Raw genomic sequence first — 12,996 nt, forward strand, 5'->3', positions numbered from 1 at the left:
GTGGAAAGCACGCAAATATACAGTTATACGCGTATGTTCGTGTCTGTCAACTTGATTGCCCTATTTGTCTGCGTGTATGCATCGAATTTTTATTTTTTATTTTTGCTTTCTTCTTCTTTTTTTGTTGTTGTTGTGCCGTTCCATTTGCACGCTGCGCACCGAGTCAAAATTTCTGTGTGTGCGTGCGTGCTGCCACAACAGAAGGTAAGGCGTCGCACGTACACAACTCTCCGTTTCTGTTTGTGTGTCCGTAAAGGAAAACCCCCTGATACGAAGGCGGCAGCAGCGGTGGCTGGTGGGGAGCCTTCTCTTTGGGGCAGTGGTATGCTGCGTGCGTCTGGCGTCTGTCGTGCTGCCGTGGGCAGCAAGGCGCTGGTGACCCCTGTGGCCGCGGACATCATTGCGCAGGCGGGCACAAACCTCCCTGGCATCCCCCACCCTTACCGCGTGTGTCGCGCGTACAGGCAGTGGCTTAAGCTCGCCGTCTTGTGCCCGCCCTCCGCGCTGTGTGAGTTGAACGAGCACGCGCAGATGAATGAGCGATTCGTCATCATCATTCGTCAAAAGTTCCGCGAAGGGGCGGAGCTGCGCGACCCGGAGCAAATCGCCATCGCCGTGCAGACCAGCGAGCGCAGTTTGGCAATGTTCCGCTTTTTAGCCGCGGACGGGGCGAAGCGGCGGTTCCCAGAGGCCCGGCCGCGGCTGAACCTCCACAAGATGGGCTTCCTCGAGATGGCGAAGATCAACTACACCCAGATGGCAAAGGAGTACTGGAACACGTACGTGATGCGGCGCTGGTGAGGAGCGGGGGGCGCGGCCGCGGACACCCTCCGCCCAGCAAAAGTCCATGGAGGCGGGAGGACGAGAAGGCGTCTGCTGAGGGCGAGGGGCAGAGATGGAGGGAGAGAGGAAGGTGTGTGCGTGTGTGTGTGTGCCTGTCTCTGGGCTGTTGCGGTTGGGCGGGAAGAGGTGTTGGTTGCGCAATGACGCCGTGGGGCGACGGCGGGAGACCGGCGGGCGGGTGACGAAGGCGAAGCGGCACCGAGGCCTCTGCACTCGCCCAGCCCCTCGAGGGGGATCACGAGAAGCGGGAGAGGAGGGGGGAGGGGCAGGCCATTGTCCCTAGACAAGTGAAGCAGAGCCAGTAAAAGCGACGCGTATGCGTTTCACGCCCGCAGTATTCGCTCTGCTGCTGCTGCTGCTGCTGCCGTAGTGGTCGTGGCTTTGCCTTGGAGTTGTTCATGGCTTCTTCTTCCCGCCTTTCCTGCACCCTTCCCCCACTACAGCCGGGGGCCGAAGCACACAGGCGGTCAGAGAACGAGGGAGAAACCAAACTAAAACAAGTGTGCCGTTAAAGTACAGAAAAGGGAGAAGAACTAAAAATCAAACGAAGTTGTACTTGTTTTACATTTAATGGCGCATAACATGAACACCATGCCTCCGCTGGGCGTGGCCCCGGACGTCGGCGGCTCCTGCGTTGGCGCTGACAACAACGGTGATGGGGCCTCTGCGCACCCGTGCGATGTAAGCAACCTGGCATCTGTCGTACTCTCCACCTACACGCCGGAGGAGGCGGAGGGGTTGCCAAGACAACGAGATTCGTTCCGCCACGGGGAGAAGCCGCAGGAAGAAGAAAAGGGACAGCAGCAGCAGCAGGAGGTGTACACGCAAGAGGAGCAGCAGCAGCAGGAGGTGCACATGCAAGAGGAGCAGCAGCAGCAGGAGATCCACATGCAAGAGGAGCAGCAGGAGGAGGTGCACATGCAAGAGGAGCAGCAGGAGGAGGCGGGAGCGCCCCCTGCGGCGCAGGGTGGCCCATGTAAAGTGGCCCCAGTGGCGCTGAATGCCTACGGGCAGCTGCTGCTACGCCGGAGTGAGGAGCTGCTGCGGGTGCAAACGGAGTTTGAACTGTACACCGAAAGAATCAGGAAGCTGCTGGAAAAGAGAGTTGACCCCGACGGGCCACACCCCGTAGAGCTTCAACTTGAGGATGAGGTGGAGCTTCCCTCCAGGGCCCCATCGATGCTTTCCTTGCTTGTACGCTGCTCGCTTGCGGAGCCGGAGGTGGGGAGCGACGGTGTGCCGGTGGTGGCTGAAACGGCGCCTTCGCCACCACCAACGTCGCGGCCCACGACAGGCCGAGCGTCGCCATCGTCTTACGCGGCAATGTACGGAAGGCCCCCGCCTCACGAGTGGACCGCCGGCGCCTCGCAGCAATATGAAAAGATGCTGCAGAGCCACGAAAAAGAGCTGATGAGGGCCGCGGCGGGCTATCAGCGATACGCCGCGGAATTGGCGAGCCAGTTCAAACGGCCCCCGGTGGATATCCCCGCACACCTAGTGAACTCCTTCGCCGACACCAACGTCATTGCGGCAAAGGATCACCAGGGGCGGATGGAGCTGGCCGCCCGAACGCACTCGGCGTCGGCAGACGGCCTCAACACCGATGGCGAGGGCAACTGTGCGGAGTTGCAGCAGCTCCCTGAGGGCGGCGAGTTGGTGTTGCAGCAGCAGGAGTCACCCCCGCGCTTTACAATTGAATCGCTTGCGAATGGTGACCTTCGCGAGCGGGACGCGCTTAGCGGGCTCCTGTACTGGGACGCCAAGGCGCCCAACGAGTTGCACCGCGCCCTCCCCAGTCAGCTGCTTGACGAACGCATGGCTGAGGCGGTGCACAACTACCGCTTCTACTCGCACCACTGGGGTGACCAGTTGAGGGAGCTTGCAGCTGCCGTCGGTGGGGAACAGGGGGCCGAGCTGCTGTATCGCTACGAAACACGCGAGGAATCGTTGCCACTGCCGCCAAAGTGCAGGCGGGACTTTTGTGAATCCGCCGTGGACTATGACGCCTTGCTGGAGGAGCAGGGGCGTCTCATGGCAGTGGTCGAGCGCAACTTGCTTGAGTATCGTGCCGCGTTGTTGGACAAACCGAGGCGGGCACCACAAAAGCAACTCCCACCGGTGGAAATGCCGTAATGGTTTGTCCTCGCGAGACCCTCACGCAAGCGTGTAACGAAGCACCTCCCGGTTGCTTCGCTGGCTTTGCTTGCTGCCGCGCGTTAGTTGAGACGCAAACATGTACACATGTGGAGTATGTAGAAATGTCGGATGCCTCCGCCCACTGACCCTTTTTTTTATTATTACTCTGATTTTTTCCTTTGCTGAATTGTTTTATTCTTCTCTATTGGACCGCCATTTATTTTACCTTTTTTTAAAACAAAAAATTTAAATGATTCCTTCTTCTTCTTCTCGGTGTCGCTCTCCACAGCTCGGGGGACGCCTCAATGAACACATTTTATACCTATGTATCTCTCTCCCTCTTCCTGGCGGCGTGCGTGGGGGTAGCACTGGAATGATCGTTGCCCCCCGCCCGCCCGCCTGTCTCTTTCTCTGTGTGTGGCTCTCTTTACCTTTGCCCCGCCTGCGTGGGCGTCCGGCCTCTGTCATCATCGTCTTCTTTTTGTTTGTTTGTTTTTCGCGCGACTGGGCTCCGCCTGGCGGCGGACACGCACGGGCGACTAGAGCAGAGTTTGAACTGCAAGGCGGCGAGGAGACGGCGAGCAGGAGAGTTTTTTTTTTAATTCTTGAGTAGCGGCGCGTGCTGGGAAGCGCAGCCACACACACGCCACCGTCGCCACAAACACTCCTGCCGACCGGAGGGGAAAGGGGTGAGGCCGAGGCGCAGTAAAGGAAGAGGAAGAAAAAGAGCAGGGAAGGATGCGTCGCACGCTATGCCGCCTCTCAACGCTCGTCAAGATAGGCCGTGGGGCGGAGAACGTGACGGAGACGGCTAGCAACGCCCTCCTGGAGTCGCTCCAGTTGCACGGCTACTGCTACGTGCAGCACCCATTCATTCAAAAGGAAATCTTGGATCAGCTTCACCGCGACAACCGCATCTTCTTTGAACGCTACATCGTGGGCACCGCCGTCGCCGCGCAGCAGCAGCCGCCCCTCATGCCTCTCTCGCCGTACGAGCTGGAGAGCATCAAGACGCCCTCCGGGTTTCGTGGCTACTACCGCTACGTCGGCGCCAGTGGGCTGGATGACGCCATTGAGTGCTTCTCCATCGGTCGCGAGGTGGAGGCCCCGGCGGAATTGCGCGAGGCGTACTACAAACTGAGCGGCTGGAGCGAGGAGGAGTACAAGCCGCTCATTAGCCGACAGACGCCCTGGCAGGTGCTGCTTAACCGCCCCCACGTCGACACGGGCAGCCCCAGCACCGACACCTTCATGGCCGACTACCGCGAGATGATGTTGGCCTACTACGACCTCTGCGCCGAGGTCTCACTGGACGTGCTGCGGCACATCAGCTGCGGATTAGGCGTGCGCCCATCGAATCCGCAGGGCGGTCCGGACCCGGAGAGCGGCTACGACCTCGACTTCTTCACCCCCTTTCACAACAAGCTGGACTTTGACCTGCAGGCAAAGTACTACCCGCAGCTTGGGCAGGTGACGCGCATGAATAACGGTGTGGAGATTAAAAACGCGCGCTCCGCCGCAAACCCGCATGGGGCAAAAGTGCTGCGCCGCAAAGGCGCCCTCGCCCAGCCCCTGCTGAAGGAAGGTGCGGCGGAGGCAAGCGGAGACGTGACCGTCCGCCTCGACACACACAAGGACCTGAGCACCATCACCCTCCTAGCGCAGGACGCCCTCGGCGGGCTCGAGGTGTGGGACGACGAGGAGGAAAAGTACGTCGCCGTGCCTGTCCTCAACGACGCGCTGCTCGTCAACGCGGGCATGTTCCTGGAAAAATGGACCGGCGGACTGCTGGAGGCCACACCACACCGCGTGCGAAACGTGAAGGAGGGCCGCAGCCGCTGCAGCGTGGTCTTCTTCTGCCTGCCCAACCACGACGCGAATGTGGAGCCGCTGCTGCAGCAGGATGAGACCGACGCGCTGGACGCCCAGGAGGAGTTCTACGCCGGGGATCTGATGCCAACCTCCCAGTGAGGCAAGGACGAGGCAGCGCCTGTCAGAGCGTCTCTCCGCAGGAGGCGGGGGCCGCGGGATGTTATAGAGGAAAGGAGTACGTAAAAGAAGAGGAGAGAAAAAAATGGGTAAGTAGATAAGGGCGAGGGTTCTTTGGTGCATTTATAGACGTGGAGTAGGCGGGTTTGAGGGGCTCGCAGGTGGCACCGACGGCCAAGGAGGGAATGGGGGTAAGGAAGGCGATGAGGAGAGCGCACAGCGCGACGTGAAATGTTTTTTTTGTTTGTTTCAGGAGCCCGCTGCAATTGTAAAGGTAACAAAAGGAGGAGAGGAATCATGGTAGGAAGACAGGTGCAATATGCACGTGCCTGCATCCTACACACTTGGGGCGATGCCATTTATGACGGATGCGGCTCCATGTGTGCGTGTCGCTATGGTGCCTGCTAATGCATTATCCAGTGAAGGAAAAAGGAGGAAGTGGAGGGGTAATTGAAATCAGGTGGTCACAGCAACAACAAAAGCAGTCAAAAGGCAATGAAAAAAAAATAAAACAAAAAGGAAGGATACATTCGCTTCAGTAATGGGGGAAAAAAAGGGGGGGAGTGATTTTGTCCTTGTTGTTTCATCGGAGATGCACACACGTTGATTGAAGTACATGTGTGGGTGTGTATGTCTGCGTGTATGCGAGCCGTGCGCACAGCATAGACGTCATAGAGAGCGGGCGGCCGGGTGTGGTGGTGGGGCGTGCGGGAGGGACAAGCCAAGCAGGAAGAGGGGCTCTGCTTGCGATCCCCCGTTTGGCTCCACGCGCGCGTGGGGTGTGTGTGTGGGAAAAGGAGTCTGTTCCACGCGAGTCCACCGGTGCCACGAAAAGGAACGAGCTGACGGTGAAGGCGCGCGGAAGGGCCGAAGGCAACAATGCATGCATCCAGAAGGGAGAGCAACAACAGGGCAGGAAGAAAAATTTTCTCATTGGGGCCCCTTCGGCCCCCGTCCTCCTCTCCCTTCAACACACGCACGGGTGCACGGAGAGTGTGAGGCTGAGGCGGTGCTGGCGGTGAGGGGGGAGGAGGTCTGTTTGCTCTCGTGTTTTTCGTCTTGTTGCTATTACTTGCACCATTTCCTTTTCAATATTTATTTGTTCCTTTCTTGTGTGTGTTGCGACGCTTTTTGGTGACGGCGGGGGAGGCGAGGGAGACACGCGGTTGCCGCCGCGCTTCACCACCCGCACGCCTGCGTCCTCGCCACCGTGGCGGGAGGCCGCGGCGGCCGCCGAACGCAGCTTGACACCGTGGAGGGGGAAGGAAAGCAGGGCGCGGAATAAAACTGTATATATGTATATATGCATGCATGCATGTACCGTCCCTTCTTCTTTTCTATGCCCCTGTTATCATCACTTTGTTTTGTTTTGTTTTTTGCCCGTCTGCATCGGTGACGCCGCAGGAGAGTTTGCGCAAGGCAAGGCAAGGCAAGGCTAAGGTGTGCGTCCGTTGTTAGGCACCCGCGTCGGTAGACCAAGCACCAGCCAGCACGAGGGAAGCAGCGCGGCAAAGCCATGGACTTTCTCGACGAGACCGTCTTTCACCCCATCACGGCATTCGCCCGCAACAGCCGCATGCTCGTGCGCAAGTGCCAGAAGCCGAACTACAGCGAGTTCACCACGGCGGGCATGGCGACGCTGATGGGGTTTGTTATCATGGGCTTCCTAGGCTTCTTCGTCAAGGTCATCTTCATCCCCATCAACAACGTCATCCTGGGCGCATAGCCGCACTGAAGGCGTAGGCAAATGACGGGTGTTGACTGCGGGAGCACGCGCGCGCAGCATCTGTACGCGTATATATATATATATACCATCGTGAGGAGGCGAGGAGGATTACGTAAGAAGAAATGCAGGCAGGAGTAAGAAGACGACGACGACGACGACGACAACGACGAAAAATGAAAACGTATTTTATTTCCCCTTCCCTCCCTCCTTCCCTGCCGGCCTGGCAATTGGGGTGGCGGTGCAGGATGAGGCGTGTGTGGCGTGCGCTTGTTTCCGGCCACTGAGGGCGGGGAGGGAGACGAGCGGGGGAAAGGCGGGTTGCTGCATGTGTGTTGGGGGGTGGTCGGTCCGAAATATTTAATGAAATGTGCGTCAGGACGGCCTCATCCATCTGCACACACTCGCTCTCGCCCCACGCATTCTGTCCGTGTTCGTGGGTGCTTCGCCGATATATATATATATATATGTATTGTTTTCGTTGTTGTTTTGCGTTGTCCCCACAGGGAGGGCGCGGTGCGGCCTTCACGCGTCCCTGTTTTGACTCCCCCGTTTTTTTCCGGGGGACGCGGGGGATTTTGTTCTCGGCTGCCGCCACTCCCGGTGTCTTTTTTTTTTTGCGATCACTTGTGCCTTTTCTCTCTTCTCCTCATGCATGAAGCGGACACTTTTTACGTTGTGAGTGGGGCACAGGCTGGGACATTTTTCTCCCGCAGAGGGAATTTGAGGCATTCCGGGGAGGACGCCGCCCTGCTGGTGTGAGCGATGGCGGCGATCAAGCGTTCACTGAACGTCGGCGTGGTGGGCATGGGCAACATGGGCGTCCCCATCGCCCGCAACCTCGGCTTCAAGGCCCGCAGCGCGATGTACCTCCAGATACACAGCCGCACGCTCAGCAAGGCTCGCCGCGTCTGCGACGACCTTTCGGTGGATGGCGCTTCGTGTGCCATGCGCATCCATGATCGCTATGCGACCATGACGAAGTGGTGCGATGTGATGCTGCTGGTGTTGGCTGACGTGCATGCGGCACGGCATGCCCTTTTGGAGGACGACGAGGCACTCCTTCGCAACGCACGCAAGGGCCAGATCATAGTGGATCACACCACGGTGGACATTGAGACGTCTCGCGAGTGCGCGTACGAGGCCGAGAGGCGGGGTGCGTACTTTCTGGACGCCCCGATGAGCGGCAGCCCGCGCGCCTGCTTTAACGGCCAGCTGGTGCTGATGGTTGGCGGCCACGCAGAGTCGTTTCAAAAGATGCTGCCGATATTTCACATGTACGCCGACAACGTCCATCACATGGGCGCCAGCGGCAGTGGGTCGGCGACCAAGATGATTACGCAGGCCCTTGTCGCCTCGCACAACGCGGCGGCCGCCGAGGCGCTGCTCATGGCGCACCGACTGGGCGTGGAGGATCAAAACAAACTCGTCCAGGTGCTGGATGCCTCGTGGGGCTCGAGTACGATGCTGCGCCGCAACGCGGCGTTGCTGCAGGACCTGGTGCGCAACCCCGACAAGGCCCCGCCGACCTCCACCGCCAGCGTTGACCGATTGCTAGAGGACCTCGCTCTCCTTGATGCGTCCCTGCCGAAGCGAACGCCGACGGCCGCCGCGGCAGAAGGCGCAGAAGTCGATGAGCCCTTCCCCGTCTTGGACACGGCGCTTCGTTCACTGGCGGCCGCCTCTGATGCGGGGATGGGCGATCGCGATATCGCCGCTGTGGTGCACTACGTTCAGGCGGGGGAGGTGGAGCTGCGCAGCCGCCGTGCGACGCGGCCGGAGGGCGACGACGCCGCGGGGCAAAATGCGGCGGTAACTCAGAGCACGACGGCGGCGGCAACCGCCGTTGCTCAGCCCGTTGAGTTTGGCGAAGAGGACTTTTACTAGCGACGAGGGAGGAAGGCGTGAGGGCGAGCTTCTTTACACCGCTTGGCTGAATCTTAAGAGGCCGGCTGTGGAGGACGTTAATTTTTTTTCTTTTTTTTTCTCGCGCCATTTGGCCGTTGAACCACGTGAGTGACCCCGCTGTCTCTCTGCGGGCTTGTTGGGTGTTATCTCTCGCACTCTTCTTCCTGCCCAAATTGTTGCGCTCGGGGTGGTGTTTATTGGCCTGGCGCCTGCGTCTTCTGCCGCGTGCCTCGGAGAAGGTTGCAGGAGCCGCTGCGGGACACACACACACACACACACACACAGGCGCGCCGCGGCGGCGGCGTCAAGGCAGTCTCGTGGAAGTCTGCGCGCGAGCGGCAAATGGCGGCAAGCACGCGCTGGCCGGACCCCGTTGAGTGCGCCACCTCTCTGGTGCTTGCCGACTACAGGTGGCTGCCCAGCTGCCGCCATGGCGCCTTTCAGGCGCTCTTGGAGCAGGACGATGGCATCGCGTGCGTGTACTTCCTGGCTGAGGTGGAGCTCGCCATCGCGGCGGCGTCTGCCGCCGAGGCCAACAACTGTGGTGGGGGAGGCGGCACCGCTTCACTCAGTCCCCGCGGGAAACCTTTGCCGCGCCGCACAACCCGCAGGCCAGGGTGGCCGGATGACAGTCACAACGACGACGGTGGCACTGTGCAAGAGGCGTCGCCACGGCAGCAACACCCCGCGTGCACGACCCGGGCTGTTGTGATGGTGACGTGGACGACGCTGTACCTTTGCGACACGGAGGCCAACCTGCTGCGCCGTGTGCCCGTGACGGATGTGGCTGCCGTGGGCGTCATTCAAGACGCGTGGGTGTGGGTGCGGCTGCGTGAGTCTCCGCTGGGTTCTGGCATTGCCCGCGTCCCGAGTGGGGCGGACGTGCTCCTCCGCCTTGTGCCGGAGAATGAGTCCCCGCTTGCGATTCAGCGCGTCTTCCTGGGAATTCTTTCCGCCGTCGCCGCCGGGAGCACCGTGGCCGCGGCGAGTGGGACGCTGCCCGCGTCTCCGCTGCCGGCCACAGGCTCGGACTTTGTGCGCGTCCACCGCGACTTTGGCCTCGTGCGGTTGCCGGCCGCCGCCCCACCGGCGTCGCCCCCGCCTGCGGATATGCCACGACTTCCGTACGCCGCGGTGTGGGCGGAGGTGGGTGACCCGCGCGGGCTCATCGAGCACATGCTCCCTTGCCACCAGCTCGCGTGCAGGCGCCCACCGCCAGTCCGCCGCAACGTGCCTGCGGACCCCACGGCCAGCCGGAGTGACGCGGCGCAGCGGCATCCACGACCACCAGAGGCGTCGGGTCACTCGCCACGCGTTTTATCTCCCTCGCCCTCCTGCTCCTCTCCCTTGGCGCCTTCTTGCCTCTTCGTGGCCGGGGACGAGGAGTCCGTGCGGGAAAAGGCCGCGACGCCTTCGGGTGCGGTGTCGCGGTGGTCAGGCCGCCGCCCCCTCCTCTCGCCGGCGCAAGTGGCGAAGGGCTTCCATCACGGCGAGGGCGGTGGTTCGGCCCGCGGGAACACGCCAGCCACCCCACCGCGTGAGGCCAACCGCGCTGCTCCGGTAATGTGGGAGGACTCCATCGAGCGGATGCTGCGGCACGACAAGTCCTGTGCTCCAGCTGGCAAGGATTATGTCCATCACATTGCCCGGGACCTCTTGCCGCGCACGGCAGCCCCTGCCTTGTCACTACCGAGGAGTAGAGAGAGGGGGGTTTCATCTCTCACGCGTGGTCTCTCCAATGATGAGGGCGGAAGTGAGTCCAAGGCCGTTTCTCCTCTGGGCATCGATCCCCATTCCTACCTTGAGCCTGCAGAGGCTTTCTTCAGTTGTCCGCCGCTGCGACTGTAAGCCGCTTGACGTGGAACTCCGCCAGTATATTATTATTTCCCCAAAAAACGCCGTGCCAATGATGGCGTTCAAAGTCCAGTATTTTTATTTTCGACACACCCGCGAAAAAAAAAATAATAATAATAATCTGCTTTCTGTGTGTGTGTCTCTGTGTGTTGCTGAGGAGGTGTGTGGGAGGCGTGGGACCGTATCGGGCCGTGTACTTCATTCTCTTTGCATGCATCTATGCATGCGTGTTTGGGCTTCCCTCTTTACATGCCGTTGCCCGTCTGTCGCTCTCGCAAAAGGCACACAAAAGTAATAGGGGAAAAGGAATTTTGTGCACGTGGGTGGTTTTTTTTCCGTCTTTTTTTTTTAGTTTTCTTTTCTTCCTGTGTCTGTCTGTGTGTGTGTGTTGTTGTTGTTGTTGTTTCCTTCGCTCTCGCTTGGGTGCCATCGGGCGCGATGATAACCGATGGCGGGACTGGGAGTGTGACGGCGGCGAATGCGATGAGCTACGCGGCCACCGGCCCGGCTCGTACAAAGGCACTTGAGAGGCACATGCGCCAGATCCAGCAGGGCGCGCCGGCGGCATGCATCAATCGAGCGCAGTGTGCGCTGGTCGCCCTTCGCCTGCAACACATCTTTCACACCCTGTCGCGCCTTGCCGACGCGTCGCCGTCGCTGCAGCTGCTAACAGTCTTTGCCGCGGCCGACCTGCTGGTGCGGCGGATGTGGACTGAGGGGTGGAAGACGCTACTGCTGAGCCACTTTACCTGCGTCGCCGTCTTCACCGGGCTCTTTGAGCGCATCAAGAGGGTCTGGCGGCTGCACTCCACGGCCTCGTGGACGGCGGAGCACAAGGCCGCCATCGGCGAGGATGAGGTGGAAAACGCCGCCATCTACGTGGGGCTCGTGCAGGGCGGCGCGTGCCTCCCGACGCCCTGCGTCACGAACGCTCGTGAAGGGTCCTCGCTGCAGGCGTCTGGGCTGACGGTGGAGCAGGTGATTCACGTCTTCCGTCGGCACCAGTTGGGTGGCTGGAAAGTGCCATTCGAGGAGCTCACGCCGCCCAACGGTGCCACATGCAGGGAGGCGGCACCGTCGAGGAATGCGCATCTGGTGTTTGATGTGCACAGCGGGTACCGCTACAGGGGCAAGGCGGTGGTGCTGCATGAACTTGAGGAGGTGGGTGGGCAGCGCATCTCCCCCGAAAACGTCATGATCTTTGTGCAGGATATGGCTACCCGCGTCACTTGGTCGCACCCAAATCTCGTTCCCTTTATTGGAGCCTTCACGGAGAAAATGTCGCCACACGACGGGGACGTCTCTTCGGCCTCTGCGACACCCACGCCGGCACTCGGAATCATCATGGAGGATGTCACCGCGCCCACGGCGCAGGCTGCCGTGGACGGCAACCCCCACGGCACGGGTGCGGTGGTCTACCGCTCCCTGCACGAAATTCTGTTCGTGCAGCGTCGACGCTTTACGATTCGCGAGGCCGTCGGTGTCACCCTTCAGGTGGCGGACGCGCTGCATTATATTCTGATGGATGAGATGCAGGTGCCGTTTGAGCTGGCCGCGGCCTGGCTTGCGGTGTCGCCGTCGAACACTTTTTTCCGTCCCATTTCCCGCGCGGGGGAGGCGCGGGAAGTGCAGCTGCCGGACTTCGGGGACTTCGCCGTCATGTACGCCCCGCCGGTGTACGTTGAGGGCGGCCCGTTCAGCCGCTGGCTGCCGCACCCGCACGCCGCCAGCCCGGTCAGCTACGTCCTCACGCAGCTCTTCCTTGCGCTCGTCCGCAACGAGCCCCCGTACCGCCTCCTGGAGCGGCAGGCGGACCTCGCCGCGTGCGTCTTCAACGCGGCGGAGGACGCCCGCGACAATACCGCTGCCGCGGCTGACGACGCGGCCGACGGCCTGCCGTTTGTGAAGGTGAGTGTCCCCGTGGGCAGCGTGATTCCAGCGGGCCTCCCGGCGGAGATGCGGGGCCTCTGCCAGCGCGGCTTGCTGCTGCGTCACCCGTGCGAGAGTAGCAAGGCTAACGCGCTCTCGCTCGTGGAATTCCGTAGCAGCATGTACGCCCTGTACGAGGGCGCACCCGATACCCCATGCGAGCTCGCCGCGGCGTTGCCGGAGCAGCAGACTGGCGGGGGCACAGTCCACGAGCCCGCTTCGCCGCAGGGCGCTGAGTCCTGTTGTTCGGTCGAAATGACGTCCGTAAGGCCGGCGCTAGATGACTACGGCGAGCTTTGCCCATGACACTGCACACACACACACACATACCCCACGACTGTGACAAAAAAAAACAGTGTTGTTGAAGGGCGGGACGGGCAACTGCGCAGACTTTGGTGGATGCGTCCATCGCCTTCTGCGCCATCTTTGCCGCGCTGCCCACCTCCCCCTGCTCCATCTGCGTCTTCGCTCACACTCTCACCGTGTGTTGCCGTGCGATACTTCAAGTCAAAAATGGACTGTGTGCTGTATATATATATATATATACATGTTTTCCGCACGTGAGTGAAGTGAAGAATGTAAAAGGAAGAAAAACGGAGATGCAAAAGATTATT

At 60.6% G+C, this 12,996-nt stretch overlaps 6 protein-coding genes across 6 annotated transcripts, besides 13 other annotated features; all 6 read left to right on the top strand.

Annotated features, from left to right (window-relative positions):
* The first annotated feature begins 85 nt into the window (after positions 1-85).
* Positions 86-135: a microsatellite.
* Positions 136-324: 189 nt separating this feature from the next.
* Tco025E_01529 (uncharacterized protein) lies at positions 325-801 on the top strand (the record flags this gene model as incomplete). Its single annotated transcript, XM_029368467.1, has 1 exon — positions 325-801. The coding sequence occupies one exon, from the start codon at positions 325-327 to the stop codon at positions 799-801; it is 477 nt and encodes a 158-aa protein (XP_029231427.1).
* Positions 802-913: 112 nt separating this feature from the next.
* Positions 914-956: a microsatellite.
* Positions 957-1,183: 227 nt separating this feature from the next.
* Positions 1,184-1,208: a microsatellite.
* Positions 1,209-1,413: 205 nt separating this feature from the next.
* Positions 1,414-2,976, top strand: Tco025E_01530 (uncharacterized protein; the record flags this gene model as incomplete). The annotated part of the gene is made up of 1 exon (XM_029368468.1): positions 1,414-2,976. One exon carries the CDS (start codon positions 1,414-1,416, stop codon positions 2,974-2,976), a length of 1,563 nt encoding a protein of 520 aa, XP_029231428.1.
* A 681-nt stretch (positions 2,977-3,657) lies between these two features.
* Positions 3,658-3,716: a sequence feature (GA-rich).
* Position 3,717: 1 nt separating this feature from the next.
* On the top strand, positions 3,718-4,950 carry Tco025E_01531 (2OG-Fe(II) oxygenase; the record flags this gene model as incomplete). Its single annotated transcript, XM_029368469.1, has 1 exon — positions 3,718-4,950. The coding sequence occupies one exon, from the start codon at positions 3,718-3,720 to the stop codon at positions 4,948-4,950; it is 1,233 nt and encodes a 410-aa protein (XP_029231429.1).
* A 696-nt stretch (positions 4,951-5,646) lies between these two features.
* Positions 5,647-5,684: a microsatellite.
* A 698-nt stretch (positions 5,685-6,382) lies between these two features.
* Positions 6,383-6,409: a microsatellite.
* A 423-nt stretch (positions 6,410-6,832) lies between these two features.
* Positions 6,833-6,864: a microsatellite.
* A 278-nt stretch (positions 6,865-7,142) lies between these two features.
* Positions 7,143-7,164: a microsatellite.
* A 292-nt stretch (positions 7,165-7,456) lies between these two features.
* On the top strand, positions 7,457-8,578 carry Tco025E_01532 (dehydrogenase-like protein; the record flags this gene model as incomplete). The annotated part of the gene is made up of 1 exon (XM_029368470.1): positions 7,457-8,578. One exon carries the CDS (start codon positions 7,457-7,459, stop codon positions 8,576-8,578), a length of 1,122 nt encoding a protein of 373 aa, XP_029231430.1.
* A 280-nt stretch (positions 8,579-8,858) lies between these two features.
* Positions 8,859-8,883: a microsatellite.
* Positions 8,884-8,941: 58 nt separating this feature from the next.
* Tco025E_01533 (uncharacterized protein) lies at positions 8,942-10,447 on the top strand (the record flags this gene model as incomplete). The annotated part of the gene is made up of 1 exon (XM_029368471.1): positions 8,942-10,447. The coding sequence occupies one exon, from the start codon at positions 8,942-8,944 to the stop codon at positions 10,445-10,447; it is 1,506 nt and encodes a 501-aa protein (XP_029231431.1).
* Positions 10,448-10,582: 135 nt separating this feature from the next.
* Positions 10,583-10,620: a microsatellite.
* A 173-nt stretch (positions 10,621-10,793) lies between these two features.
* Positions 10,794-10,858: a microsatellite.
* Positions 10,859-10,891: 33 nt separating this feature from the next.
* Tco025E_01534 (transferase) lies at positions 10,892-12,688 on the top strand (the record flags this gene model as incomplete). Its single annotated transcript, XM_029368472.1, has 1 exon — positions 10,892-12,688. One exon carries the CDS (start codon positions 10,892-10,894, stop codon positions 12,686-12,688), a length of 1,797 nt encoding a protein of 598 aa, XP_029231432.1.
* A 5-nt stretch (positions 12,689-12,693) lies between these two features.
* Positions 12,694-12,712: a microsatellite.
* A 198-nt stretch (positions 12,713-12,910) lies between these two features.
* Positions 12,911-12,931: a microsatellite.
* Positions 12,932-12,996: the final 65 nt, after the last annotated feature.

This window comes from Trypanosoma conorhini (assembly GCF_003719485.1).
Source record: "Trypanosoma conorhini strain 025E chromosome Unknown Tco_14.4_contig_00051, whole genome shotgun sequence".
NCBI lineage: Eukaryota > Euglenozoa > Kinetoplastea > Trypanosomatida > Trypanosomatidae > Trypanosoma > Trypanosoma conorhini.